The sequence below is a fragment of the Alligator sinensis genome, unplaced genomic scaffold (assembly GCF_000455745.1).
Source record: "Alligator sinensis unplaced genomic scaffold, ASM45574v1 scaffold320_1, whole genome shotgun sequence".
NCBI lineage: Eukaryota > Metazoa > Chordata > Crocodylia > Alligatoridae > Alligator > Alligator sinensis.
In genome coordinates, this window is record NW_005842249.1 from 439,234 (window position 1) to 456,559 (window position 17,326).

Consider the following 17,326-nt stretch of genomic DNA (forward strand, 5'->3'; position numbering starts at 1 on the left):
TGTTGCCGGGTCTCCAAGGGCCACTTGCTTCCCTTTGGAAAGAACCTACTGTTTTCAGAAGCTCAGCAAGATGTGTGAATTCAGTGGTTACATGTTAGAGAATATTTGGCAATGGGGTTAACACATCACGGTGAAACAATTTGAAACAGTCCCAATAATGCTCCTCTTGAATATCAAGATAATTTAAATATTTTATCCTCAAAATGAGGCGGCATCTTCTGAAAAATTATAAGTGATCCTTATAAAAGTCCCATATTTGATAAGGCTTATCCAGAGATACACCTGAAAGAAAAGGCTTTTACAAGATATTAAAACATTTTGGCATATAAAGACTTCCTCTTCCTCCATCTAGCCTGCTCATAAGAAATCCAAGCTTAACCTATCACTAGCATTACATGGTGCATTATCTGCATTAAAGATCTAGTCTAAACTAGAGCACTTTATTTTAAGAACTTTTTTCTGCAAAAGCAAAGATCCCCATTTTCCTCTTGAAAAATGACAGACCGGGGGACAATGTGAAATCCTCAATGAAGCCACAAACTCGTCCATGCAGCTTGATTTGAGGATTTTCTCTCTTCTTTATCGCAGGGAAAGCTTTTGACGAATCACATTCCTCCATCACGTTATTCTGATACATGTGCCTACTATCAGTCCAAAGAACGTTTCTAACCTTCCCACATCCCGGACTGGTTCTCGACGGGATGGACGTCCTCTTGATCGGGGCTGTGAATGCATTCTTCTCTTGTGCCTCATTTTATGAATGACTTGATACAAGTCAATACTTTCATCAGGAGGGAATAGGAGACAAAGCTGGGTTCCACATTCAGGCTCAATTTCCTAGAATTGGTTAGAAGTTGAACAGTGATCGACAAGCTGAAGACAGGGAACACTTCCCATTAATTACTTTCCCAAGACACAGAAACACCACCACTTTGAAGAGGCTTCAATATCACTAGAAACTGAGAGCACATCACAGTTAGGTTACCTTTTACTCTGTGGGGGTCTAATTAACATATTCACAGAATCATCTTACGCTGGGACAATATGTTCCTGAAGACATTCAAGTCAGGCTGCTGCTTCGCTAAGTGAAAGTGGGAGGAGCGTTTCATAACCAATTAAAAAATGCGTACAAATTTGTGATCAATTAAGAAACACAGTCAGCACCACCTAAAGAGTCTGGATTATGTGGACAAGAATCCACGTGCAGGGATATACAGTTAGGTTATGCACAATTAAGCATTCTCCAAACTCAGTGGAAGAACCGTAGGTTGGTTCGGAAGGTGCTTTTAATTTGTCTAGATATTGTATACTGTGGTTTTAGTAGCAAGCTGCAGAATGGACAGCTAACTTGAGACATGTTTTAATTACACATTACCAGTATTCTGGAATATTCCCTCCAAAAGGTTCAGCACTTCATATAAGCACTGTAAAGCGGCTTGACTGCAATGCTATATGTAGTTAAGTGGACAGAAAAAAAATATAAAACACATTTCTTAACCATTTAAATGGAAACTGTCAACAATAACCAGTTAAATTTCCTTCAAGTAATTTTAACCAAAATTAAAAGCTCACTTTCACTGTTCAAAGTCACTGGCATATAAAAACATGTCTAGTCATATTTGCATCCTTTAAAATTACTTTTTTTCCCCCCTGTTCTCCAGACAACTGCAGTGTCTAGATCCATCTTAACTTCAAGGGGTATCACTCCCACCTTCCTGTTAAAAATACTATGCAGAAGAGTTGGTTTTTTTCCAGATAGTTTATGCTGATCTTGGAAAGTATTTTTACACAGCTGTCATTACTGGAGTTGACAGTGCCCATTTAACCGAATTATAGTATGTATAGCTGAATCATTAGCTTCCGTTTAAAAGGTGTAAATACAATAACAGAATCTGTATCACTCCTCGACCCCCCCCCGCCAAGTTTATGCAAAATCCAGCAAATAAAACTGTTCAAAACAAACTCAAAAGCACAATGCTCTAACATATGGGCTCTTTCTGGATTGAGAACATAATAGAAAATGTTAGTGACCTTCATCTGTTATAAAAAGCTAGTTTTCATCAGGTGCTGCAAGTTTGAGCCATTGTGATGCGATTTAATGTGTTGTTTTGCACTGCTCTCACCAGTGTTGTAAGAAATCAAATTTGCTGACATATGCTCTTACCAATAAAATCTATACCGCAAGAACTCAAACGGTACAAGAACCCAAAAGTTTTCAAACCTCCGACTACATTTTCTACTCATTATTTTTGTTTTACTAGTAGAAATAAAGACAATGTTTAAAAATTAACAAACCTGTCCATCGCGTCCAATCTTTACTGGTTTATGTTCATTCCAAGGATTGGTCAGGTGAGCAGATTTAGTGAAGGGTAATTCACGCCTAAATATGCAAGTGGTATCATTTATGGTTTTGTCTTGTTAAAAATGCATAAAACAGAACATTGCATCAGTACAAATGTATAACTCTTTGCACTATGACATGACTCTGAATGAATATTTTAAAAATTAGTCTCTCAAGAATTTTTTTTTTTTTTTTTTTTTTTTTAATTCTGGTATTTTTAATTTGGCATTATGCAGTTCATGATAAGCAAGCCTATTCTATATAGGCAACAAACTTGTATAGAATCAAAATTCATACAAGAATCAAAATTCTGTTTTGCCATACTTATACAAACTTGAGACTCAGCACAACTTCAAAAAGCCTACCCTCTGTTATTTCACACCACACACAAAGATAAGACTTCTCTCTATCTTTAACACTAACAAACTGTGACAATCAGAATGTCAGTGAATACAACTACCTAGATTTACCTGGGGAAATGTTAAACTACTGATTTAGTTTTATAAAGAATCCCTTAGAAGAAACATACTCCTACAATTAACCAATAAACTTGGTACCCTGGGTTGCAAGTGTTAGTTTTAAGACACCTCCTAGGTGGTCCCTACAGGTTCCTAGCATTTCACATGCAATAGGAACATTTATTCCATCCAAAGCTGTGAGCATGATACATTTACGTAAGTCACTCCATTCTGAATAAAGGCACAAAATGAGATAGCTATACCTATGTGCCAGTAAAATATATTCGTGTATTGACACCTCTAGTCAATTTGTTTTGGGGTAGCTGTTTGTTCAATGGAAGTAATCACTACTTGCTCCCTGCCACTTAGTGGAAAAACACTGTTATACAACTATTGTAGGCAGCTATCTTGGGAGGACTGTCTACTCAGACACTAATATAATTTATACTGATGGGTGGACTAATAAGTTGCATCGCTGTATAAATGTGTCATGTCCACATCCTAAGATATATTTTCTATCCCTCCCAATTTGGACTTTATTTATTCTGAGGCAGCTGCATTTTATTTACTTAGCCAAAACCTGACAGATCTGATTAAGGACAACTCTCCAAAACCATAAAAAAAAAAACAACCCTCCCCTTTCATTATTTTTTGTTCTCCAGGGCTGACAGACCAGAATCTCAAAATGAACAGTCATTTTAAGAGAAGAAGCGTTACATGATAGATGGGAACAAATGCCAGTTTGTACTCTCAGCATGTTAAGCCAGTGAAAAAGGTGAAACACACAAAATTCCTCATTTACAACCGTTAAGAGTCAATGCAAAAAAAAAAAATTGCTACAGCAGTCTCACTTATGGGAATAAATCCCAAAGCCAGTAAAATAGAGCCCTCTCTCTCAACCAGAGCTGAATTTTCAAAGCAACCTAGTCAAAAACCAGTCCTAAAACGATGGTTAGAAAAACAAATGGAATTGAAATACCTTTTTGGACACAGTACAAAAACTTTTAAATGAACAAAATCACTTGCCTGCAAATCCAGTCAATTTTAAAGACTCCTCCCAACATTTTTGCATTCATTCCTGCAGGCAGCACCCAGTGTATAGGTGATCCGCCATGATGGGATTCAGATGAGAGCCTTGCAAACCCTAAAAGAAAAAAAAAAGCAAAAAAAAGCAATCAACACACATTGTAACAACAGAAAAACCTAATTTTACAGCCAAATGTCACCTTCACTTACCTTGGAATTTACCACTCTCTCTCACTGAGAATATTAAGATAACACTCCTTGCTGATCGAAATGCAGCATTGAGCTTCTTTTCGTTTACTGGAAGAGTTGACCACACGCCCTATCAAAAGAATAAGGGAAATGTACATTGGTTAATCACTACAAGCAGCTGTATTAAATTTAAAATGCATTTAAAAAGGTAGCAAGTAATAATCCTAGTGTTTTAGGAATAAGTAATGAGGGCAATCTATGTCTCTAGATTGACAGTGACTAGTTCTCCAGCCAACTGTTCAAAAAGTTACAAAAGTCAGCTTTCACAAACCATTCATTTTCTCTTTGGCTTCAGGTTTGAGCCTTTAAGACACACTTATGTATCTTTATGCTTTTCTCTACAGCCATGACAGCTTGAAGCTTTATTGTAAAAATTAAGTATGAGATTACCATATAAATTGTGTGACTTGGTGTTGTACTTAAAGCCTCAAACCCTAACCAGAAAAATTCACAAGAAAAAAAAAAAAAAATCACAAGATTTGCCAACACGGGAAGAGGGAAGCTAAAGAATACTGCAAGAGGAATGGCTAGTCTGCAAATTGGTTTTCACTGCATACTTCAGTGAACAAGTACTGCACATTGAAGATACTAGCTTGTCCTCAAGTCACTGAAGGATGTACACAGAGGGACAACATAACAACTCTAAATAATAATGGATGAACACGCTGTTGCCAACTCCAACACGGAGAATGAAGACATTAAATATGGCTTTTCTTTTTTTCCTCCCCTCTTCCATGTAAGATGAACACAAAGGGACTTTATAAAACAAAAAAGTACTGTGTACTCACCTGCAGCTTCAGACCAGGCTCACAAGTAACATGCATAACTAAACCATTTTAAATTTTAAGCACTGTTGAACGTGTGTTTACCTCTTCAATCTGTTTTAGCATGATTTTCAAAAAAGACACCTGCCCTACCCTAACTGGATAATGCTGCAACAATGTTTTCTTAGATTTTCTTTCCAAATTACTGCTAACTCAACATGAAAATACAAATGGCCTATTCATCCTCTGTAAGCAAAAAGGTGGCTCAGATACCACTATGGCAGCACTACTTTTTAGCCAGAAACAGGACCCGCAATAACTTTGATATGCAGCTTTAAGCAGACAATACAACCACATCGCAGGTATTTCTGTGCTCCCCTGACTTATCTGTCATAACAGGGTGGAATATGAATTGCCTTTTAAGGGATATATGGAAGTCTCAAAGCAACTGATGGATTCAGAAACCACAGTAGTAAAGATTCTACTTTCAAGAATAAACAATCCAGCCAAATGAGGTACACCTGCTCCACAATTAAATGGAGAACACACGTAGATGGACACACACACATACAATGACACAAAAGTGTCCTTCTCATGGAATGCATTAACAAGGCTCAAACAATTTCTTTGGGAACAGTCTTTTCCTCCTGCCAGACACATTACACTATAACCCAAGCAGAATTACAATTGATTTCTGTTAAATAAACTTATCAGGCAAGAAAAGCTGCTAAAGAGGAAAAGCTAAGCTTCAGTGTTCTAGACATCCCAATTTCTGATTTGGAGCATCTAGTTTAAGTTAGTTTCAACCCAAATTTTATTGTTCTGGAGCTTGAAGCATCTATTGTACACCTAAATATAGGGCAAGTAACCAAAGAATTCAAAGGGTAATTGAAATCTACAGTATCTGAATACACAAGAAACCCTCAAAAATCAACTGAAACTGACACACTAGGAACATTTATCAGGACAGGAACTACATTGACATACTAGGAACATTTAACAGTACAGGAACTGTGCATTTGCCTAGTATATTTAGTAACCAAAAATTAGACACTGGATACTTAGCCGAGTTCAAAAAATTCTGACAGCGTACCATGTATTTCAGATGTAGAAACCACATCTTTTTGATATGCAAATTTCTTGTAGCAACTCAAACGTTACTGAAAATAGCCTTCCGATTCCTCTGTACCCATATTTTGGAACAAACTGTTACTAAAGACCAATAGCTTAGATTCAGGAATACTCAGAAACCAGAATCTGGCTGCAGCTTCCTAGTGAAGTTTACCATTGCAGAAGTACAACATTCAACATCAGCTGAGCCTACTCTGATGCCACTGTCACACCAGCTACCCTCTCAGTTTAAGGAGTCTCTGCAGTGGGAAAAATATTGTTTCACTTCTCAGGAACAGAATCAGCGTCTGTATATATACACATGCTGGTTCACATTTTAATTAGAATGCTCCGGCATTACCTTGCCATCACATATATAATCCCCTGCACATTTTAAAATGACCGTGGGGGTACTTTATCTACACCTAATTGATTTAAAATGAGGGGGGCTTAATACACGTGACAGCGAGGCATTTTAATTAGAGTGGCTCTCTGGGAGCCACTCTAATTAAGACACCCCCATCTCCAAGCACCTGTGTAGGCAGCCATGAATAGGTTAGAAAGGACCTCAAGGAAATCACTTAGTCTGATCCTCAGAATCTACAGCCAGATGGCATAAATTAAGGACAGTCAAGGGGCTACTCTAATTTGCACTGGGTGGGGCCAGAACCTCACTTCAATAATTATGAAGCAAACAAGAGCTCCACATTCTCCTGAGCCAAGACCTACTCAGCACAAAAGAAAATCTGGATGATAGTATGCTTCATTCCCCAAACATAGCAAGTTTCTTAATAAATCAGTTTCCAAGCTGGTTTAAACATACCTTGGCTTTGGCAAGTGAGACATTTTCATGGTTGTTACTCTTGATGAGAAAAAATCTTGCATCTTGGAGAATATATTTAAGTTTACTGGTTTGGTCTGAAAAAAAATTCCAAATAAGCTGAAGTTTAACTTTTGAAGTTTTTCCTTCAAAATGTGGGCATGGGTTTTTTAAGACAAATTTATCCAATTAAGCCCCTTCCCCCACCCGAGCCTGAACGCTGAAATCTAAGCCACGGAGCATACAATGCCAAGCTTTTCTTAAAAATAAATAAGTAAATAAAGTTTTAATACATCACACACACAAAGATTATTATTATTAAAAAAAATAAATCAATATTTCAGTAAGGTTCCAATATACTTGCACTCTGGCTTACAGTGTCAGAGGTACTGCAAAACATTTGTATAATTAGGCTTTGATGAGAGTACCCATTTAAAAAAAAGTTTCCTCTCTCAAGTACAAGCATCTCTTTTCTGCTTTGTTGCTTCTGCAAGAGAATCTGATTGATGTCTGTGCAGCTCTTTAAAGACGTGCAGAAGTAAATCAAGATGGAGATGCATCGCTGTTTATACCCGCAACAATCAAGCATTCAAATTGATTTATATTGGAACGTTACCATTTTGACGCAACTTAATGAATAAACAGACAATGGCATGTGATGGAGCATGCATTAAAAATTCAAATTTAAATGATACCTTTTTGGACAGCACGAACGGAAGATGATAATTTCTCATGCTTCTTTTCTGAACCTGTGTTTAGCCAAAGTACATTTGTTCAGATTGAGCCTTAATAGAGATAATATACAATTTCTACAGCCTTGTCACATACAATTTTCATTCATGACAAATTATTCTTCCTGGCGCGCACCCACACACACAAAAAATACTGGTCAATGTGCACGAGTGTTTTGTTTTGATTTTTTGGGAAGTTTGGTTTGGGTTTGGTTTTTCATATTTATTATCTGAACAGTTTCCTACTCAGAAAACTAGTCACTGAATCATCATCTTCCAAGTTTCAAAAAAAAAAAAAAAAAAGTGAAAATTCCACTTAAGCAACAAAATAGCATTAAACAAGATGCCTACTTCCCCCAAAATTGTCCACACAGAACATGCCAGAAATCAAATACCAAATAATCAAACTACATACCCCACATATTTCTACAGCCAGTTACATTTCTCTTAGGTATCACATTAAGAGTCAGAGTCAGTCAAGTATGACAAGCAACAAAAAGAAAGAATACCTGCATAAGATTCTGATGCAGAACTTCCACTTCTATCAAAAACAATTGGAGAGATACCTCTAGCTCTCTTCCTTTCCTTCTTTTTCTCATCTAAAAACCCCAGAAAACAAATAGTAGTAGTATTGTAAGCGTCACACACCAGAAGATAAAGCTGAGATGAAAGTACTGGCAGTAGGCAAACTGTATCCACAATGACAAGACTGATATTTGGCTTTTACAAGAAAAGTTTAGTTACTATGCTAACACTTCCCCAAAAATATGACACTTAAGAGGTACTGCCACCAATTCACAAAAACTAAGCTCATGAAGGAAAAACAAACACCAAATGTTTGAGAATTCTATGCAAAGATACACGAGTAATTCATTGAGTTTGGAGTATTTTAGTTCGTCTCTCCAATGTGTTAGCCAAATTTTCAGTGACATACTTAATAGGAATTATACCATGATCTGTAACACTGCTTCACAAGTTCAAGAAAAATTAGTCAAGCAGTAATAGGAATGAAAACAAAACACTGTGGCACATGGTAAATAGTGACCCCCTTCCCCAGCCTCTTCAAAGAGTCAAATTATTACTTCATAGCATTTAAAAAGTAATTACAGCTTCCCCTTTCTTCTAGAGTTGCTCTAGACTCCAAATATCAAGGCTGGTTCACCTTACCTGCATCCAAGTTATTTAGAAGAACCATCTATGCATCTTTCAAATAAGGAAGCTACAGGATAGGAATCTAACAGGATTGTTTTGTTGTCTTTTTACCAAATCCAAAGCTAATGTGATGATATGCTCTATTTAGCGAGCCTAAGTCATATTAGAATATTTTTTTCAAGATTTGATCTAACCTTCAAGTCTATTCATACTATGATAAACACATGTGTCTACACTTGACCAAAAAGGCTATTTGAAATTCTGTGGGCAATCTGTATTCATGAAGCAAAGCACCAGTAGGATAGGTGAGAATCAGGCACAGTGCACAATTGCAAAGAGCTGTTATGGGACTCGTTTCAGTCCCATTCTCCCCATTTGCCTAGTTACAGGCTCCTCTTGATTCCTGGTCTTTCCAAATTGTGTGGCAGATCTCTAAAATGAGACAATTATATATGAACTGGCCATACTGGACAGCACATCTTCCATTATTTGAACAGCAACTTTGTTTTACCAATTTGTTAGTATTGGTTTTGTAACAAACTCTTTTTAACATCTACTGTATTTAACACCTGCACTATCAAGTCTGTATGGTTTTTCATTATGTATTTGTGCGTTAGCATGCATAACTCCCTACAACATGCTGCAATTTCACTTATCTGAACCAGTTCAGCCATCCAAAAAACTTCAGAAAGTGCTTTCCAAAGGGATTCAACAACCAAAGATGTACTGCAGTAACCATTTCTCCAAAGGCAAAAGCTAGTGTATTAACCTGACTACCTAGCCATACATCTAGATTTATACTGAATATCTTTCCCATCAACTGTTTACATTCAAGTGAAGCTTTGCAAGGAGAAGCACCAAAAGTTGTTGATTACAACAGTTTTGGGTGTTAAAAATAGAAAAACAATAACAAAGTTGATCTACAATAATTTGATCCTGTAGTGGTAAGAGACTTCCAGACAAGTCTTAGTGCAAGTCAGAAGTGTTCCACTGTCCTGCCTCAGGCTCAAAGCTTAGGTTCCCTTTAGAAACACCAGCCAAAAACCAAAGGAAAAGCCTGAGTCAAAAACAAATGTTAAATCTGAAATAGTAACAGATTTTAAAACAGGGAAAGTCTTATCTACAACTATTCTAAGAAAGGATTTACCTGATGCATCTGAGCCAGAACCAGATCTGACTGACCCATCTGTGAAGGATGCAGATTCAGAATCAGAATCACTGGCTTCACTTCGAGTGTCATAATCATTTCCCTCCTTCTGATCTCTTTCATCTTGTTCATATTCCTCTTCGTCCTCTTCCCCATCTTCTTCCACCTCCTCATCCTCCTCTCCTTCCTCATCTTCCTCTTCCTCCATTCCTTCTTCCTCATTCTCTGTGTTTCCTTGATCAGAGGAGCCGCTGCTGCCAGTCTCATGATCTGAACCATATTCCTCAGAGTTCACCTCTTCTTTAGAAGAATGGCTGGATCTGCTTTGCCTTCTGTCCACATCATGCCTAATTCTCTGATGTTTAAAGAAAAAGAGAATCAGGAGTCATAAAACATTATTAGGATACACACATAGTCCCAAGAGAACGTGCCTTATAAATGTCTCAAAGAACTGCTTTATTTCTAAGGCCGCAAAAACTTTTACTACCTCTGAACCATCTGGCGTAGAGGACTTTGCCCTCCTGTCAACATCTCTCTTCCTCATGCAAGTTTTTTCAGGTTGCCCTTTATAAAGCTCCCTTGTACTGCCACTTGACATGCGTGCCTTTCGATCACCATCTGGACGCTTGCTTCTGTCAGACCTCTGATATTCCTCTGTCTTGTACTCTGCTACAGGCTTTCCTTTTGTACTCACTATCCTCTTATTATTGCTAACTGATGAACTAGGTGGCTTTAGAATCATTTGCCTTGATGAATGCACCGATGGCTTTTGTCTTTTGCTTTCAGCAGTCTCCATCCTGTCATTTTTTCTTTTTGATCCTTAAATTAATCAAAAAAAAAATCAGTTATTTTACATAACAGGTAAAAACGAAGTAAAAAACTCCCCTCCCCCTACCCCAGCAAGTGGTATTACTCTTCCTTGAAGTAAGCTTAGTGACTGTCATTTTTTTAAATTTTTTTCCCCACCCAATCAACAGTCTGTTACAATATCCACCAGTTTCTCAGGCAGGTTTGTGTTGATAAGTGTTGTAAAATAGGGGAATTTGAAATGCAAAGATTAGGGCCCAGCCCGAGGCCACACAAGCCACTGAACAACTGGAATTCAGAACTACCTTGCTCTGAGGCTTGCCTTGGTTTACTAGGGGAAAATAAGTTTATTTACATAAATGACTTTCTAATGAGGTTTATTTGAAGAATGCCAACACTGAACATGTATTCTTGATACACAGAACTCAATGTAATTTTGAGGTTAGATTATATTGTTGAAGCACAAAATCTTCAACAGACTCTATTGTTGTTTGCCGACTATAATAATCTGTGTACAGTAAAATTTGGTAAATTACTTTTTTACAATGGCATCTCCGAGGAATAACCACCTACCCTTTTTTTCATTTTTATCTTGTTCACTATCAGGGTTATAGAGCTCATCATCTTGGTCAGGAGCATCAGTTAAAATGTCATCCAGAACATTCAGTTCACCATCTGGGGAGAAAAAAAGAAAAAACACACGAAGTCACAAATACTACTGACAATCCAGCTGAAGTCGTTCCCTAAAACAATGACTGTTTATAGCCAGTTGGAATGTGTACAGTGTTAATAAGCATACCAAGACATTGACAGTCCAATGAAACAATAGGTTTCCAATTTTTTTCCTATAACTTCAGTGTGAAGCATCAACAAAAGTTAGTGAAAGAATAAGAGAACCACAGATTGAATACGGGCATTATATGGTCAAAGTTCATCTGACTTCTGTGGCATAGCTGTTGACAAAAAAAGACAGATTCTGGGCCTTAGGCTAACAACCAGGGAAATAGTAAGTTGCTAACAAAACAGCCCTGCTTTTTTTATGAGTCTGAGGAGGAGTTCAAAGGCAGGTGGTCTTGCTGCTGTTACTAAAAAGTGACCAGACCACTAGATTCCTTACTGTAAAAGAATCAAGAGCTGTGACATTCATTGTGCTAGTTCCAGGGAAGATAATTCAAAAGGTTTCCTTTTGGTAGCATGTAGCATGCTTTGCCCAGCTCCTCACTGTCACTCACGGATATCTGCCCCAGGAGGTATAGAAGATAAGATGCATCTTACAGCTGAATCTTGCAACCAGATATTCCACCTTGTGCCTGAAGCAAGCCACCAAGTGCACAAAGTATGAATGGTTTAACCATAGTCAGGTGCAGAGACCAAAATATTTATGTACTGATCAGTTTCCAAGAGCCCCCCACTGCGGAGCAGGCAGGGAATATGTGGCTAGGGCAGGGCTCCTGAGGGAAAAGCAGCAGAGCTGAGTGCCCTGAGCAGGGGCGGTGCAAGGGCCCCGTTTGGGCACTATCGCTATGCCAAAATTCACCTTATCTCCCTGGAGCCGCCCCTCCCAGTGCCACTGGCATTCGCCCTGCACAGCTGAGCCCAACCCACTTGTTGGCTCTGAGCCCAGCCCCAACACTGGGGAGAGGCTGGTGCTGCCCTGGTCCCAAGCCTACAGCGGGCAGCCTGCCTCCACCCTGCGCACAAATCCGGGGGGGCGCATGCCTCCCCTGGGGACGCATGCAGTGGCAGGGGCCACCCCCGCTCTGGACAATGAGCTATTAGATAAAACTGCCAAAAAGCCCCACTGAAGTGCAATCTATACAGACGTTATGTAAACTGGGTCAAACTAACATGATATCTTTTCAGAGCATGCACCACGCTCAATGCAGGGACATGCCAAGCTATAGCTTTATGCAAAATAAATATCATTTACACTTAAATTTGTTTTTAAAATATACATACGTAAACCACACCCCACCCAAAGTCAAACATGAAACTATAACGTGCTACCCTAAGATCTAACTTACTCTAAAAATCATTTGAATGATAATAACAACAAAAAATTAGGGGTGCACCAATAGAGATTTTTGGCTGATAGCCAATATTTAAGAAGGCATATTGGCCGACACCAATCTGATTTCCAATACAGCCAGCTCCAGCTGGTAAGTCTGGTGTGGTGAAAGGGGGAGGGAAGGGGCATGGGGGAGCAGATCAATGCCCCCAGCGATGAGGAAGGGGGCAGTGGCAGGCTCTGCCAATGCGGGGTGGGAGGCCGCAATTCAGGAGGGGCGGGGCAGGGGAAGGTGGCTCCTGCTTGCACACTGGGAGGGCATGGGGGGCATGTGTCCCCCGGATCTGCATGGGGTTATGCAGGCTGCAGCTAGAGCCATGCAGGGCTCTGCTCAGCGGGGGCTGGGCTCAGAGTGGGCCCCCATAGTGGTAGGAGGAGGCTGCATCCACCCCAAATTTCCCCACAGCTCCATTCCCAGCACCGCTAAGAGATGGGGCAGTGCTGGGCAGCAGCAGCGCTGGGAACTGAGCTGTGGTGGAATTTGGGGTGGATGCAGCAGCCTCTCAGTGCCATCGGCACCTGCTTTGAGTCCAGCCCCTGCCAAGAAGAGCCCCATGCAGCCCCAGCTGCAGCCCGCCCCACCCCATGCACATCTGGGGGGCACACACCCCCTCATCCCCCATGCCCTCCTGGGGTGCAAGCAGCGGGATGCAAGCAGCAGCTCCCCCCCATGAGCTGCCAGCTGTGCTCCTCGCTGCCTGAGTCAGCCCTCCAAGATGTCAGCTGTGCTCCTTGCTGCCCGAGTGCTGCACTGTGGCTGTGCACAGCACGAGCATTTATTGGCCAAATTATCGGCCCCATCGGGCTGATATTGGATACAGCAAATTTTCTTTATATTGGTACTGATCTGATACCGGACCGATGCATCGGTGCACCTCCACAAAAAATAAAATCAAATTCTGTATGTTTGATCAGGTTACAAAATTTGGGTAGCAAACTATGAAAATCACAGAAATCACTGGCTAAGGCCTGAATCTGGTTTGCTGAAGGAATAAACCAGCTTTTGACAACTATGGCCTCTTCTTCTCAAAGTGATTTTCTTATTTTTATTTAGCTCTGTTTAATAAAACAAGTTCATTCAAAACTGAAAAAATCAATTAGGAATTTAGAAAATAGTCAGATAAGCTTGCTGTCCTCTTCCAATGTATGAGTAAAAGTGAAACACACAGGTGAGATCTAACAGGGTTAAAAAAAAAAAAAAAAAGCCAACCCAAACCCCAAAAAACACCGGGATGTTGACCACAAACAATCAGTTTAATTCATTAACTACAGTTAACACTGCCTGTTTGAACAAATTCATTTTAAGCCTACCAAAACATGTTTTTTTCATTACATATCCAGCACAACTAACAGCTTATTTACCTAAAAAATTTAAAATGCTAGTTCTACAGGCTTTTAAAATTCAAATTTCCAACCAAATGCAGCTCAGCACAAATAAGAGATTAAAAAAGTGATCTAATAAATATGAATATTATTCACTGTTTTGCAACAAAATAAAAAAAGGAAAAATTAACACTCTGAATAAGTCTACGATAAGTCACACAGATGCGACTTTTCCTCAGCATGACCCATCACTCCAAATCTCCAGCCCCCCACCCCACCAGGTGCCACACACTCCCCACCCACAGCCCTCTGGCCCCCCCCACTCCCGACCCATGTCCCCCCCACACACCTCAGGTGCCTCAGTGCCAGGGCCCAGCGCCCCCTGCCATCCCCCACCCTCCCACCTCAGCACCCAAGGCCCGACTGTGGTGACTGCTGTGGCAAGAGCGGAGGGAGGAGCCCGGGTCCCTCCCCTCCCCTGCAGGCAGCACAGCTGGAATGGAGCCCATAGGGAGGGAGGACGGACAGAGGATGCAGGCTGCCGGATGCAGGTTTGAGGCTCTCCGTTCTGCTGTCCTCCCCTGTGGGGCTCCGAGGCACAGCAGGCAGGACCTGGTACGAGTGGGAGTGCCGTGATGCCATGGCTGCCAAGCTGAGGAGCCCCCTGCCTACCTGGCAGCAGTGGGGGCACAACTGCTGTGCCTCACCTTGGTGGCCATGATGGTACAGCACTGCTTCCCATGCTGGATCCTGCCCACAGAGGCAGCTCCAGCCCTGGAGCTAGTCCAGCCCATTGAAGACCCATGGCCTGCTGAGGGTGCAGGACGTGTCACCCTGCCCTCACCCCGGGTCATGCTGCCTGTGCGCCACCCCTTCCCCTCCCCCCTGTTTCCATAGACTTACTTGCAGAGAGCTGCAGGATCCCTGTTTATCTCGACCCAAACTGCTGGTGTTGCGACCCCATTTGGGGTCGCAACCAACAATTTAGGAAACACTGATCTAGTTGCAAAGCAGTATGTTTTAATGGCTAGCAATTAAATGAGACTCAACTAGGAATGGGGAATAACAACAGCACAAATGGCAACAAAGGTTAGAATTGATGATTTAAAATAAAATGAAGTGTTTTTAGCTTGCCAATTTAAATTAGTAATTTATAAACATGATTCAAGTCCACCCTGGATAATCCAACAATAGCCACACACTTATTCTCTGAATAACACTGGTATTCCAATTCCTATGTCCCCATCCAAATTGGGCACTGAAGGCTAAATTCCATGTTTCAAGAATAAAACAGCAATTTAGTTGCACACTGAAACAGTAGAGGTTTCAGCAGCATTTTGAAAGATCAAGGGGCGGGGAGAGGGAGAGGAAAACAAACACATTAGCCCATCAACTTCAGCAGAACAAAGTGAGGCTTTTCCAGAACCCTAGTTTCAGGGGGAAAAAAAACTATGCTAAACAACCTCTTGCCAGATTCTGAATGAATAGCACCTCATGTCTGCCATGTACAGACCTATAGTCTGTATTGTAAGTAAATTCAAAGTGTAGTCCATATAGTCAAATGCAATCCATCGCATCTTCTGAATTTTCTTTAAACTATTCCTTCCTTCCTGCATCTTGTGCTTTATAACAAAATCGTTCTTCTGTTAATGACACATGCAACAAAACAAAATTATCTGTACCATAACCACTTTTATCACGTGTTTCTCAAAAGCACAAATAAATGTATGACCCCCCACCCTATGTTCTGGTGCAAGACATAAACATCTCTCAGATTCCAAGCAAAGCTGGAAGAATTATAAGAGCTCAGAGGTTTGTCCAGTCTTAGACAGTTGCAGAGACTTTAATAACTAAACTTGAGACTGAATCACATTTTACTCTCACACTTCTAAAAATACTTTCCCACTTCTTGTATATTCAGTGAGTCCTATGGGAAAGACCTGAAAACAAAAGCCTCATAAAGGATTTAAAAATTAAAACTAGTTTTACCACCAACTTCTCCACTTTGTAAGAAACCCCATGGTTAAAAAGTATGCATAGCTGTAGAAATTAAAAACTGCTGACATACCAATCAGTTAAAGAAATGACAATAACAGTTCTATTATCTGGCTGTCCTGTTATCAGAGACAGGGAGTTTAAAAAAAAATGGTTTTATGTCATGTTGAAGATACTCTTTGCAGGTGACCTGAGCTACAAATACCAGAGCTCAGGACTATGGACCAAGCATGATACCAACACCACACCTTCTATATAGTTATATAAAATAGCACTAATGGCAAATTCCAATGCAAGTCAAAATGTTTAGTTTTTTTTAGTGCATATTGATATATGTCAAATGATTTAACAACCCAGATTTAAAAGCTCCTTTTAGTGCTACTGAACCTGAATACATCTTACAGTTGTAACTAAGACTTTGTATTTATTATGCAAATGTTTCTTAAAGCAGGTTTGATAGACATATTTGCATAATACCAAACCAACAGTCACTAATACTTTTTTTTTTGCAATGTCACTATGCAAAGGAATCCAGATTAGGAAACTGTCCATTGGAAGAAAATGCTTTCCTACCTGCATTTCAAACTGAATTGAAGATACTCAAGTGCGCAATGTCAATACGTTTCCTTTTTTCCCGCTCAGAGTTTCAAGGGAAGCAGATCAGAAAACTTCTCTGAGACATGAAACTGAATTTTCCCTCTCCATTCTCACTAACCTGCAGCCCTTTCACTGCCTTTGCTAGAACTTTCTGCTGAGGTTCTGGCTGCACCACTTCCTCCAACTTTTCATTTATGCACTTCCCATCCACAGCCCCACCAAGTCCGTAGACCTCCTGGTCAACACCCTCTTGACCCTAGCCAAGTTAACAATCTATCCGAGCAGAAAGAAAGCTCTGGCTTGGGGGACTCTCAGGGACTGCAGGGCTGTTTTTCTGTCCCTTGTCCATTCACCAGGCAGTGTCCACTGGCTCCTTTGACATGTTTAAGAGCCAGGGGGCACTGTCCTATGTGATATTTTTGATGTCCCCCCCTTGGAGCACTTGTTTTAAACTTCTGACCTTCACTCCCATTCCTACTTTGTCTTTTATTTACCGTAAGTGATCAGTGATGGGCCCTTAGTGGCTCCCTTTACCAGCGGGGGCTTATAGCTCTACTTTGATAGGATTTGGCCTAGGTTCTGGAATGGCAAATGAAAAAGCCCATGTTACACATGGCATATTTCAAGGACACCCCGACACTTGCTTCTTCTATGAGCAGAGGAAGTCCCAAACGCATGTCTACCTGGAGTGTGCCAGCCTCCAGCCCCTTCACTACCTCCTTCAGGACCTCCTGCTGA

The 17,326-nt window shown here is 40.4% G+C and overlaps 1 protein-coding gene across 10 annotated transcripts in view; it reads right to left on the reverse strand.

Moving 5' to 3' along the window:
- Positions 1-17,326, reverse strand: part of YTHDC1 (YTH domain containing 1) — a 34,152-nt gene that overhangs the window by 13,363 nt on the left and 3,463 nt on the right. For 6 of the 10 annotated variants that reach the window (XM_006027513.3, XM_006027515.3, XM_006027512.3 and 3 more), the window contains exons 2-11: positions 11,179-11,280; positions 10,286-10,617; positions 9,799-10,153; positions 8,009-8,098; positions 7,464-7,517; positions 6,772-6,866; positions 4,036-4,144; positions 3,826-3,943; positions 2,296-2,380; positions 671-837 (exon numbers count right to left, since the gene is read on the reverse strand). In XM_006027513.3, the coding sequence (XP_006027575.1) occupies positions 671-837; positions 2,296-2,380; positions 3,826-3,943; positions 4,036-4,144; positions 6,772-6,866; positions 7,464-7,517; positions 8,009-8,098; positions 9,799-10,153; positions 10,286-10,617; positions 11,179-11,280 (1,507 nt within the window). The remainder of the gene's footprint in view (positions 1-670; positions 838-2,295; positions 2,381-3,825; positions 3,944-4,035; positions 4,145-6,771; positions 6,867-7,463; positions 7,518-8,008; positions 8,099-9,798; positions 10,154-10,285; positions 10,618-11,178; positions 11,281-17,326) is intronic. The other 4 variants (XM_025208734.1, XM_025208735.1, XM_006027518.3 and 1 more) reach the window with 3 other exon arrangements.